The following is a 14211-nucleotide window of genomic DNA, read 5'->3' as shown; positions in this document are numbered from 1 at the left end:
TATGCTTGAACATTAGATAAGTGTAAGGAGTAAACAAAAATAATGATTTTAAAACAAGACAACAACAGACATAATAAAGACAAGAAGATGGTTCCATAAAACAAGAATGTGCTAGACAGGGAAAACTTTGAAACAGCTCTCCCGCGGTAGGGAGGCAAGAACCGTTGAAGTAATAAAACCCATGTCGATCTTGCATGCATTCCTCCATTGTTTATGTGAGTTAAGAAGAGTCATGATCAGAATGACATATAAAGATCAAAGCCAACTGTGGATCCTCAAATACTTTTGTTTAACCTCCCCAAGTGGCACATTTTTTAGCAGGGTACATTAGGGTGAACTGGGCACCCAATTCCATTAAGCGGCAACATACTGGGACAAAATGCTTTCGCTTCTGAGCCACAGAGACTGAAAAATCCTGAAAAATAAAAATCTCCAGGTTGTCCACTCTTAGATCCCTCTGCTTGCGGTAGGCTCCTAGTACAGTTTCAAAGCTGTGCTTTCATATGCAAAAAGAAACAACTGCAGAGTTTGTCATTAAATAGTTACAATAGGCTGTAGAAAGAGCTTACCCCCCTAAGATCACCCACAACCTCAGCTGTGTTTAGCAAAAGATTTCTCCTGCAAATCATGCAAACTTAACCCGGGGACTACCTGTATATTAATATATACTAATATTTAAATTCTATTTTACCTTAACTTGTTATTTAGTATGCTAAGGTTCTTAACACATTCACATGAGTAAGCCTGAAACAGGTCGGGTCATGAGATGTTAATCCTGCTAATTAGGAATTTAGTTTAATGGTCCTATATCCCATGAAGTGTGAAATGAGAAGGACCATTCTAATTAATTGTATGTACATGTAGTTTATTAACTTTTATACGTTGGTATACAATATAATTTAAGAACTGCCTCAACAGAAACCCAGTTTTTTTTTTTGTCTTTGCTTTAATATTTTGTTGTAGTTATAGCAAATGAGAGGTAGTAGAATTAGTTTAGATATTTAAGGTCAGAATTTGTGAAAAGAAGAACCCTTTTTAAAACAGTTGATTTTAAAAAGTGGTTCCTACCTTGGGGTATATACTTACATGTCGCAAGTAGCTCAGGGTTTACTTCCCATATCCACTTCCCAGGTTGTGACATCAGTGCACTGGTGCAAGAGTTACAACGTGATTAGTTCTATACACTCCCCACTATACAATATGCACTAAGTATATATGAAATATAAAATTTTATTAGGTCATTAGTGGTTCACTGTCCTATTAGGATGATAAAGAAATATGTATAAGGTCCAAAATAAATGGAAACATTTCCATACAATTTGAAATAATTCTACAGAAAGATTTTTCTGAAGTGGAGAACAGCTGTCAATCTTCCTTGGAGTGTACATCCTTGCAAATTCACTCCTAGGTTAAATTAAGCAATACCAAGGAAAACGAAACCCAAAATAACCCAAGAGCTACATCCAAGAGTCTATAGGCTCAGCATTGTAAATCCTAATGTCTGTTTATGACAGTACAATTAAAAAAAGGTTTGCAAAGTTGCATCTGAACAAACCGCAAGATTTGGAACAAAATCTTTGGAGAGATGTTTGACCATACTGGCAGATCCACGTTTGGTGAAAACCAAAAACAGAATATCAGTACAACACCTCATACCAATTGACAAGCACAGTAGGTGATGATTTGGGCTTGTTTTGCAGCCACAGTTCATGGGCATCTTGCAGTTATTGAGTTGACTATGAACTTCTCTGTATAGCTAAAGGTTGACTGATATTGAGTTATGCAAAAAGACAATGAACTCAAACACACCAGAAATCTACAACAGAATGGCTGTAAAAGAAAAGAGTCAGGAAGATGAAAATATCAGGTCAAAGTCCAAACCTGGACCCAAGAGATGTGAAACTAAACCCAGAACAACAAGAACAGGTCTTCTGTCAAAATGTGCTGCACTGAGTTCCATGTCACTTTATGTAGCTTCTGACAACTTGTCAAATATGTAACAGTGGTCTTCATTGATTTTTCCGCAGATTTTTTCAATGTTTTCATCGTTCTGGCTACTTGAAGGGCGTCTAGAATGGAGTTGATCCTCAATGCTTAAATTTCCTTTTTTGAAGTACGTAAACCATTAGGAAACTCTCGTCCAACTCAGAGCCATCTTAATCATTTGAAATTATTGCACTGATGTTTTGCCAAGGAGAAAGCAAAATTTCAAAAAAGTTCTTTGCTCCCTGAAATTCCACAGGGTAACGAGAAAAACTTTAAAAACAATTATAAAATATGTACTTTTATTTTATTATGTGTTTTATTGTGTTTTTTTTACTGTAAAAACCATTTATAAGCAGATTACATTGTAATCTGCTTTTAAATTTCCTGCTTGGCCACACCCCCAGAATACATCACGCCACTCGCATCACCGGGAAGATGTCACATCTTCTCGGGTGATGCGAGTGGGAATGTCCCGCCCTGCCTCACCCCGAATCCACCAATGATTGTTGCTGCTCGCATCACCAATTAGATGCGATGCACAATGCAGGGCTTCTGCATTGTGCATCACATCTTCCGGGTGATGCGAGCAGCAAGGAGTGTTGTCGGATGCAGGGGGTGAGCCAGGGCGGGACATCACCAGGGAGATGCGATGCAGACAGCAAAAGCCCTGGATTGTGCATCGCATCTAACTGGTGATGCGAGCAGCAACACTCATTGGTGGATTCGGGGTGAGGCAGGGTGGGACATTCCCACATTCCCAAAAGTGGATTACATAGTATCTGGAGGTTAATCAGGATGAACATGTAGGGAGCTGCATTACTGTAGTTAGAGGGAGTGGTTGAGGCTCCCAGAAAAGAAAGGCCAGCCCTGTGTTTGAGCACCCTAACAAATATGCAAAGCTATGTGAAGATGTGCAGGTGGCAAACACAGTGGTGGCAACTCTAGATGTTACTGCTACCCCTAACAGCCAGGGGAGAAGCCCATCTAGTAAAGGTGAGGAAGGCAATGCAAGAAAGCAAAGACAATTGGTTGTCATAAGGGATTCTAAGACCAGGAGGACTGATAGAATAGTTTGTCGCCAAGATCCCTTCCACCAAATGCCTTGGACCAAGTGGACAAAAAACTGGAAGGGGCTGTGCATGACCCAGCTGTCTTGGTCCATGTTGGAACCAATAGTTGGATAGATGGAAGATGGAGAAACCTTAAAAATCAGTTTGAAGAACTAGGTTTCAAGTTGAAAGAAAGGACCTCCAAGATTATATTCTCTGGAATAATGCCTGTGCCATGCGCATCGCAGAAAGGGGCAGAGGGAGCTTAGACAGCTAAATGCATGGCTTAAGTCCTGGTATAACAGGGAAGGGTTTGGGTTCTTAGAGCACTGGGTTGACTTTTCATTGGGGTACAACCTATATGCCAGGGATGGTTTGCTCCTAATTGGAAGGGGGTCAGTTGTGCTAGGGGAAATATTTAGGGGAATGGTGGAGGGATATTTAAACTAAGACGAGGGAAGGTGGGACAGTTAAATAAGGTGGCAGAAAGGTCAGACAGGGGTCAGACACTAGTGGAGGGTGGATTGGGAATAGTTGGGGGGAGGGTTTAAATATATTAATAGCGAAAAAATCAGACCTGAGCATGTAGGCCCCTTAAAGGATGTCTCTGGGTTGGTAACTGGGGGTTAAGAAAATGTGGATATACTAAACACATTTTTTTAGCTCTGTGTACACAAAACAAAATGGAAGAGCCTAAGTCCAAATTCATGATAGCAATGTCACTGCCTTAAATGAGTCCCAATGGCTCAGAATTGATATGATTGAGAAACAGTTGGGCAAAATTAAGGTTGACAAAGCACCAGGACCCGATGGATTACATCCACGTGTCCTCAAAGAGCTGAGCTCAGTAATTTCAAAGCCATTATTTCCATGGCCATTTTTGTAAGTAAACAGGTAGACAGTAGAGTAGCAGTTGATATATTGAACTTGGACTTTGCTAAAGCATTTGACACAGTACCCCACAGACGGTTAATATGCAAGTTAGGGTCAATAGGTTTAGAAAAATCAATCTGTAAATGGATAGAGAACTGGCTTAAAGAATGCATACAGAGAGTATTGATTAATGATTCATACTCTGAATGGTCTAAGGTTATTTGTGGAATACCCGAGGGTTCAGTGTTGGGACCTTTACTGTTTAACATCTTTATAAATGATATAGAGTTTGGGATTAAAAGTACCATTTCTGTGTTTGCAGATGACACCAAACTATGTAATGGAATTAAGTGCATCCTTAAATGATATCTATCCTACAAGCAGACCTGGATGTACTGTTTGATTGGGCAGCCAAATGGCAAATGACATTTATTATAGATAAATGTAAAGGTATGCACTTGGGGGGCTAACAACATGCATGCTTCATACTAGGGGTAATGCATTTGGGGGAGTCAGGAATGGAAAAGGATGTGGGAGTTTTGGTAGATCATAGACCTAATAACAGCATGAAATGCCAAGCTGCAATATCAAAAGCTAGCAAAATACTTTCTTGTATTAAAAGAGGAATGGACTGCAGAGATCGAGACATAATCCTGGCCCTGTACAAAGCATTGGTCAGACCACATCTGGAATATGCAGTCCAATTTTGGGCACCAGTTCACAAAAAGAACATTGTGGATTTGGAGAGAGTGCAGAAAAGGGCAACTAAACTTATAAAAAGAATGGAGGAACTCAGGAGTGATTAGCTGAACTGAATCTATTCTTCCTTGAGAGGAGACATTTAAGAGGGGATATGATCACCCTGTGTAAGTATATAAATGGTCCATATAGAGATCTCTCGTCCCAATTATTATATTTGATCTTTGAGATCATTACAAAGAACAAGAGGGAACTCTTTGCCTCTGTGAGGTCTGTGAAAATGTGGAATATGCTCCCTCAGGAAGTAGTTTCAGCAACTACTATAGATTGCTTTAGGAAAAAGCTGGATGCTCTTCTAGAAGCACAGAATATAACTGGGTATTAAGGCTTTAAAGTAAAAATAACACCTGATCCAAGGAACATCCGATTGCCTCATGGAATCAGGAAGGAATTTTTTTTCCACTATATCCATAGGGTTTTATATCTAGAATATATTTACTTCCCTAGATGGACTTTTTCAAACTGACTTACTATGTATCCAAATATAGTACTTACATAAAAGCTATTATATTGGCATGGTTGAAACAGAAAAGTCAATATAAGCATTGGTTAAAGTCTGAATTGCTGCAATTCATGAAAGGTACCGATCTCTAAGCTACCACACATACCATAAATGCAATTGTATTTTATAAGGCTGTAAATTATTAAATGCACACAGCATATCAAAACAATACTGCTCTAATTTTCATGTAAAAAAGTAAACATGTCCTGTTTTAAACTAGATGTGCATAAATTTTAAATACCATTCAATAAAAAGCATATCCTGTATTTATTCATTTGATAAAACTCTTTAATAATATATAACTTACCAATCCATCACAATTGCTTATGGCAACAGAGGCATGAGCTAGATCTGGTATATCTCCAACATACAGACAGCTTTTATGAAGGTCTATTGGAAGCACTTTGGAATCTTCCTCCCACTCTATTGTAGCTCCAGGTGCAACTAGTTTGGAATTTGGTTTTAACCTTAGATGAAACTCCTTTCCAAAAACAGTAACATTATAATAAATGTTATTATCTCTGTATTCATTATTAGTATCTTCAACATTCCTTTGAAAACGAGCTTTATGTCTTTTGGACACCTCATGAGACAGAAAATTACCCTCTGAATCGGTACTGATTGGGGTTACAATACTGTATTCTTCTATCTTCTGCAAAAGTGAATCTGAAAAATAAAACATGAATGTATGGTTTACTTAGGAGTTTTTTTACACAGAATATTTAAGAGATTATTTACTGTACACAGTTATAAAAAAAATGTATAGTAAGGTTAAGAGCAATAGCCCCAGCTAGAAATGATACTTTGCTGGACCTAGTTTTTTCTAGCAATGCAGAACTTATAACCAACGTGCATAAAAAAAAAAAAAAAAAGAAAAAAAAAAAATCAGGGTAGAAGTGACCATAATATCATTTTATCCAGAAGTATGATTTCATATAATATACCTTGTAAACAAGAAACATAAAAACATTCAGTTTTAAGAGAGCAAATTTTACATTATTAAGGGCTGCCCTCCATGACTTGGACTGGGAGGGAATATTTTCCTCAAGAAAAAAACACAAAACAGAAATTGAAACGTTTGAAGTCTGTTTTACACAAACACACTGCAAAATATATTATAATGGGTAATAAGTTTAAGATGCTAAAATTAAAACCTTTGAGGCTCACAGCTACTGTTATAAAAGCCATAAAGCTTTTAAAAATGGAGGATTACCTTCAGAATTTGAAGATTATAAAGAATATAACAAGATGTAATAAGGAAAAAAAAGGTGCACAACTTCAAAATAAAAGACAGATTGCAAGAAAGTAAGACAACCCCCCCCCCCCCCCCCCCCAAAAAAAAAGTATAAATATGTTAATAGTGAAAAGATTAGATGTGAGCATAGAGGTCCCTTAAAGGGCTCGAGGGAAGATTTAGGCTTAGGTGGCTCTGCACTTCTTCTGTCTTTTGTGTGACAGCAGCACCGCTACAGCATCATTTCAGCTTCCCATGGACGGGCAACAGATTCTATAATGAAGGGGAAACAAAATATCAGAGCCCAGGTGTACTCAATTAGGGTGGTTTGAGCGGCACCCAAGATGGCAGCAGTCACAGCTGATACAGCACTCCCGCTCACAATGCACTCCCTCTTGTCTTCAATGTGGAAGGAAGCATAGAAACACAGCTTCCCCAAAGCTATGGAGCCATCTGCTGATTTGTAGTCCTACTAGGGAGGTAAGCACACAGTGATGGTCCTAAACAGCCTCCCCTGAATTCTCCTACATATGTCAGCCATATGGAAGAAACTGCTTCCAATCCTCCTTTTAGGATACAGACTCTCTCCTGAGGGTACTCAGCTTTCCTCAGAAGGAGGATTTAGACACTTCTCCAGACACCACGCAGGCCATGGGGTACTCTGGAGACGCCATCTTGATGGCAAGCTTTGCAGATCACTGCACTGACACAAAATCAGTGCTGACCTTAAACATCATTTCCACTCCCTGGGCCAGAGGCTTAATCTCATAGAGCAAAAAATTAATGATACTGTCCGCAGAGTAAAGAAAAATACTAGTGCTATCGCACAGCTGGAGGAACGTCGGGAAATAGAACAAAATAATATAGAAGACCTTGAAAATAGATCCTGGAGGGGTAACTTTCATATTAGGGGTCTTCCAAATCTAATAAAAATATGGACTCTCCCGTCTCCCATCCCATGATCAGCAATTAGAACTGGACACAATTCACTGGGCAGCCGCTAAACTCAGGTCAGATGGGACTCCAGGGGATTTAATCATTAAAAACTGTTACTATCAGACAAAGGAGACAATTCTTGAAGGTGGTTAGACCCCTGACAGATCTTACTATTGGTGGTCACCTAATCAAGGTCTTCACAGACTTATCACCAGTGATGATACAGAAACGAAGAGCCCACAAACCGCTTCTGCAATCTTTCATGATGAATAACATTAAATACTGCAGGGCTTGTCCATTCAAGTTATGCTTTTACTATCAAAACAAACCTTATGCCTTTTCCGCCTTCAACGACACAGAAACCTTGCTCAAAAAAACTGGGACATATATCCGAAGATCCCTCCAATCAATCTCTAACAAATGGCACCTTGACCCAACTCCCACCTATTTGGACTCTCCGAAAACTTGACGGAGAAAAAACTCTTGAGCCTCCTGTCTTTCTGTGATTTGCTCGGCAGAGCGAAGACACCTGCTTAACCATATCATTTTCAAAAGATGATTGGTTGCCTTAATGTGTTTGGATTATGTTTAGCTTTAAAGGTTGTGACTAGGGCTGTTGCCTTTTTAGAGTGGTTGAGGCCTAACTACACGCCTAAGATGCCCCATGTGGGACATCTTTTTGTTATTATGTTACTCTAATACTGTGGTTTGTTCTCAGAAGATCAGAAGGGCTAAACATGGCCACCACTGGAGTGTTAGCACAAAGGTTTTATTACTACTATTATCCCCTCACCCTGTTTTTTTTGTTGTCCCCACCTCCTATTCTCCTATTTTTTCCCGTTACCCTGGTTCTTCTCGTGAGTTTTTTCCCCAGGTCCGTAAATTCTACAACCTAGGCCTACAACCCAGGTCCAAGATACATTTTGTTTGCTTGCAGGATGACCATTATCCTGAGTCTTCAAATCTGTTATATCTGTCAAACTTTAACCTTTCTAACACATGATGTGTTATCCAAAATATTTTCTTAGGCATTTTCCCCTAGTCTTTTTAGCAAACGCAAAACAAAAAAAGTGAGGGGTAGCCCAATGCTTGTCAAAAAATGTATTTTACATTATGCTCAGGGCATAAAGATCCAAAGGGCCGATACGTGTTAGTGGTGGGCCTGCTGGGAGAGTCCCTTGTTTTTATACTAGTCTACTATGCCCCCACGACTGGTCAATTCATGTTTTTAAAATAAAAAGTTGGAAAGCTTGTCACCTAATTTAGAGGGCTCTTTAATTTTGATGGGAGACTCCAACCTGGCTCTGTACCCGAACTTGGATAAAACATCAAAGCCAGTTTACAAACACCCTCCTAAACAAAGTTTAAAATTTGCTTCTCTGCTCCAACAATTTGTTATAGTGGAAGGAGAGAATTTAACCCTTCAGCCAAGGACTACACTTACTACTCATTGGCCCACAGGCAATACTCCAGAATAGACCATGGCTTTATTTCTGCCTTTAACATCCCAAACCTGGACCGGATTTTAACAAACGCTTGGTCAGACCATGATCCAGTAAAACTTCAAATCTTGGGCATAGGATGCAGAAGCCCCAGATCAAACCAGGAGATGCTCCCCTCATTCCACTATGGAATAATCCAGAGTTCCCGCCTGGCTGTGATTATAGACAGTTTGCATGGTGGATTAACAAAACCTTTATGCGCACAGGCAACCTTCTGAACGGTAGGAACATCTTGAGCCTCTCTCATATGAAAGACAAGTTCTATTCCATCATCTCACCTGATATGCTCTTATATACAGTCTAAACTTTGAGAATCTCTGTTGGTGAGATGGGAGGGTGAATTTCAGCTATTTCAGTCTACCTATCTTTGTTTGATCCCCATAAGAAACTCATCTATTTGAGATATTGGATAGAGAAGGACATACAAGGTAGTGAATACAAGGTGAAATACTTTTGAATAGAGTTCCTTGACAGTAGGAAGGGAGTTCTGACAAAGACTGTATTCAAATTGGTGATTTGGCAAATTTTAGTTAATCTCCTTTGGTCTGATCTGCCCTAAATTCCATTCTAAAAAAGAACTGCCTTGTCAATCCAGATGTGATTTATGGAAGCAACTGTATAGATGTCTCTGCATTCCTGATGAAGCGGACTATGGTCCAAGAATCGCGAAGAACATACATTGTTACATCGATACAACAGAGACCTAATATGTAATACAGTGATTAGTGTATGGTTTTTAGACATACTTTGAATAATGTTTTATGGTTTTAATATGAGTTGTGTACATTGTAAACTATTTGAAATGCCTTAAAAGTCCCGAAGAATGCATTTTTGCACCCTCAATATATTTTTCATGCTCTGTTTATTTGTAACTGAAAACCTATATATTCTTACAGCCCTGTTTATTAGGATATATTATTATTTTTCATAATCATTACATATTTCGTAAAATTCTCATTATTTAGACCTAATTTTTTTTGAAGACTTATTCTTTTAACATCCACTAACTTCCCCTATGGATCAAAATGTAAGTTCTTTTTATCTTACTATCTTTTATGATAAACTTCTAACCTGTATTTTTTGGGACTGTATTCCCCCTCCCCCCAAAAAGTAATATTCAACTTTATTTAAAACAATACCCTCAGGTTCAAGAAATATCCAGATTCATTTTTACATTTACCATGACATGGAAACACCATACTTCATTGGTTTCTCCTTAAATTGCACTGTATTGTCTTTTTATTATAATTTCCTTAATAACTGAGATATCTTGTTTTGACATACTGTACTGGTTGATTTTTGCTTATCACAAATATATTTTGTGTACAAAAGATATGTAATTGCGCGTTCATGTATATTTATAGTATAGACTTTGATAAAGAACCACATAGAGGAGTTTCTGCTAGAAAATAATAAAATAAGTGATAGTAAGCATGGATTCAAGAAAGACCAAAGTTGTCAAACAAATTTACCCTCTTTTAATGAGAAAGTAAGTGAACAGGTAGACTGTGGAGTAGCAGTGTACTTGGACTTTGCCAAAGCAATTGACACAGTGCCCCACAAATAGTGATTATGCAAATTCTGGTATTTAGGTTTAGAAAATGAAATCTGTAAATAGATAGAGAACTGGCCTAAAGACTGCATCAAGAGAGTAGTAATAAATGTCTATAATCTACAAGCAGACTTGAATGTATTGTTTGATTGGGCAGCCAAGTGGCAAATGATATTTATTATTGATGAATGTAAAGCATGCTATGTGAAGCTGAAAATTCTAAAGCTAGCAAAGTACTTTCTTGTATAAAGAGAAAGAGAATGCAGAGATCAAGACATAATCCTGCCTCTGTACAAAGAATTGGTCAGACCTCACCTGGAATATGCAGTCCAGTTTTGGACACCAGATCACAAAAGAAAGAGCAGAGAAGAGCAATATGGGGAACTACCTTCCCGATTATTCTCGTCAAGATCATTACAAAGGACAAGAGGCCATTCTGCTACTGGAGGAAAAACATTTTAAGCTCCGGGTAAGGAAGGGATTATTTACTGTAAGGTCTGTGAAAACGTGTTATAGGCTCTGTCAGGAAGTAGTTACTTACTATGTAGAGGAGGAATAGAGTCAGAGGAATAGAGTGTTCCGCAGACACACTCCACTTGCTGGCAGGCATGTGAACACCACCTGGAAATGCCTTATCACAAGCACTCCCTCTGGTGGAGGGTTAGGAGTCTGCGGATCACATGACTCCTATCCATCACATGACCTTCCCTTTTTAAGGAAGTTACCGGCAACAGGAAGTTGCTTGAACAAGGAGTTCCCTTAGACTCTGTTTCCAGCTGTTCCTGTCTGCGTCTCCAGTTGCTGTCTCTCTTGTGTACCGTCTCTGGCTTTGATCCTTGACTATTCCTGTTTGCCTCCTTTCCTGACCTCTGGCTTGTTTGACCACACCTCTGTCCCATGTTCCTGCACCTTGTCTGATTTCTGTCAGCAGTCACCTGCCTTTGCGTGCACAGGGGCCGCAGCATGGCTTAGACAGTCAACAGTCTCAAGTAATGTTTTTTATGCTTACTTGTGGGCTTTCCCCTTTGCCCCTTTGCCTTTGTACCATTATTACACATACAGGGAATCACCACCACCTTGGTCTATCTTATCTCCCCACCAAAATGCATACGTGGCAGGAGATTTTTCACCTCACGAGTTAATCACCTCAAGAGTTAATCTGAACACGGAAAATGTAAGTCTACTACGTTATTTATTTATAAATAACTTATATACTAGTGTATTTATACACCTTGGTATCAACTTTTCCAGTAATAGTGTCAATGCTCTGATAGCCCTGCGGGTCGTGCCAGCGCCGCTGCTCCTAATTGCAGGCACGGGCGTCGGGTCCTATCTTTCAGGTAGAGTAACCCTCCTACCTGTGTTCCATGCCTGAGTTTCCTTCCTGCTGGAGACTTGCACTAGTGTTTGAGCTGGCGTGGGTGTGCCTCTCCATCTATGAGGCAACACATACACGCCCTGTTTTTACAGCCTATGGCTGGATCTCTGCTAGTATTTAAAGGCACTTCCTTCTACATGAAGTTGCCTGAGCAATCTCAAGGTTTTAGCTTGTCTAAACTCCTAGTGCAAAGGTGCTTCCTCTGTTTGCTTTGCTGTGTACCGGACCTTGCTTACTTACCCTTGAACTTTGCCTGTTTGCCGCCCGACCCTGACCTCGGATTACGTTTATTGACTTTTGCCTGATTGCCGCCTGACCCTGACCTCGGATTACGTTTATGGACTTTTGCCTGATTGCCACCCGACCCTGACCTCGGATCTTGTTTTGGACTTTGTCTGATTGCCATCGCCCTCTTGGCCACGCAAGCCCCCTCGGTGCCCTCGGCACCCAAAATGTACCACATGATGCAGGGGCTTCCAGGGAATTCAGGGAGGTCCTGCATAGGTTTCATTTGGCAGACACAGGGTCTCAGCCTTGACCTCAAACTACTCACAAAAATTCTAGCCACAAGGTTGAATCACGGACTGGAAAGACTTATACATGGGGACCAGACTGGATTCCCTCGGTGCTTGCACCGAATACCCTGACCCCTCTGGTCAACTGCCTCTGACCTGGGGGTCGCTCTGGAGTGGCACCTGGCAGCTACCCTGCGGCCCAAGCCTATCCACACCATCAAAGGCTCTAGTGAAGACCAGGTAGCGGCTAAGTTACGCCCCTCCGGAGCATACCCAGTCGGTGGCACAGTGGATCCACACCCGCATGCATTACATTTTCTATATATCCTACTAAGGTAATTCTGAATTACACAAGTGATGTTCGGTATATCTCATACCTTGTAAATACTCTGTACAGTAAAATATTGTTTCATATGTTCTCATGATTGTGTACTATGCTCTTCTCCAATATAATTAATAATTTGTGTGTTTCATGAATACCTAGACTGCCTCCAGCACATGTTATTGCCCCGCTACCGTGCAAGCTGCCCCTGAGGAGGCCTATACTGGGCAAAACGCATCGGGTTATGCGGCTACACGTATGCGAAATTTACATTTGTACTTGCGGTTAATATACTGTTAAAACTGTATGCTCACTTGTCAGGTGATTTATGTCTAGTGTCAATTAGCTGGCTGGATCTCTATTATTTGTAGAGGTCTTGATTATGTCTTAATCTGAATTCTATGAGAAACTATCACTGAATACAATACTTTTCGTGCCAAAAAAAAACCCTGTCTGCCTTTTTCTAGATACATATTTATTTGGGGTTGGCAATATCCCTAGAAAAGGAAATCTACTGTACTTTGGAAATCATTCCACTACTACATTACTATTTTTCCTCAACCCTAGTTTATCTGAATGTTCAGGGCCTAAACTCACCTGTAAAGTGCACTAAGGCATATTTTAAGTCCCTGTGACACAAATGTGACATGGTGGACCATGAGTGATTGTGTGGATAAAGAGTGAATAATGGACATTTCAAACAATCCAAAAGATCACAAAATGCCGCAGCAGGCTGATGTAAGCTAGTAGTAAAAGCTAATCTCATTCTTATGGTGACTTGATCTAGCTGGTAGTAGCTGCTGACAGTGGAGTTCTGTGTAAACTGCCAGAGATACTCAGGAGGGAGAGTTGAAGAGTCAGAGGTCACAGCATATCCAAAGCTGCAGCATGTACACCAAGTGGATTTTACGTGTAACAAATAGATATTAGTACTGTTATATTTTAAATGTCTGATGTTTAAATAAAGGCTGACTCCATTGTTAAGACAAGTGACAGGCTTGTGGCGCAGTTATATTGGATAGCTTCAAAATAACCATTGAGGGGCACAAAAGTGTCTAGTCATCCTACTCTGTATCGGCCGATAACAATCTGACCATCTGTCAGGGGCCGTCAAGAGACGGTTTCTCGTCACACCTGTTCTGCCTGCATCAAATAGAGAGGGTAGATGTAGGCAAATTAGACCACTCTAGGAAGTAGACATACTGTCCAGGAACTTTTTTCCACTTCCTTGGCCCCTAAGTACCCGCACTCCCAATATCTACTCTTTTTTTCAGCCTGTGCCCCTACCAAACAAAGGGGAGTATTGATCACGTTTAGGAGGGGTCTCCAGTTCCACTGTACCAAACAAATTGCCAAACCCTTCGGGCAGGTACTTATTTATTCAGGATGCTGAAATACCAAATTTACATATTATGCAAATTATGGTAAAATCCTGTTTCTCGGAAAGAACCTATCCCTACTCCAAAGCCATCAGGGGGCAGTTATACTTACTAGGGCATTCTACCAGTGGCACCCAAAATGTACCACATGATGCAGGGGCTTCCAGGGAATTCAGGGAGGTCCTGCATAGGTTTCATTTGGCAGACACAGGGGGGAAATTTAA

At 40.1% G+C, this 14211-nt stretch overlaps 1 protein-coding gene across 3 annotated transcripts in view; it reads right to left on the bottom strand.

Moving 5' to 3' along the window:
- LOC140323580 (A disintegrin and metalloproteinase with thrombospondin motifs 2-like) overlaps positions 1 to 14211 on the bottom strand; it is a 355904-nt gene that overhangs the window by 310208 nt on the left and 31485 nt on the right. For all 3 annotated transcript variants that reach the window (XM_072400782.1, XM_072400783.1, XM_072400780.1), the window contains exon 2: positions 5477 to 5835. In XM_072400782.1, the coding sequence (XP_072256883.1) occupies positions 5477 to 5835 (359 nt within the window). The remainder of the gene's footprint in view (positions 1 to 5476; positions 5836 to 14211) is intronic.

Source organism: Pyxicephalus adspersus, chromosome 2, assembly GCF_032062135.1.
Source record: "Pyxicephalus adspersus chromosome 2, UCB_Pads_2.0, whole genome shotgun sequence".
Lineage (NCBI taxonomy): Eukaryota > Metazoa > Chordata > Amphibia > Anura > Pyxicephalidae > Pyxicephalus > Pyxicephalus adspersus.
Note: the sequence above shows the minus strand (reverse complement) of the source record. Positions and strands in the feature narration are given on the sequence as shown.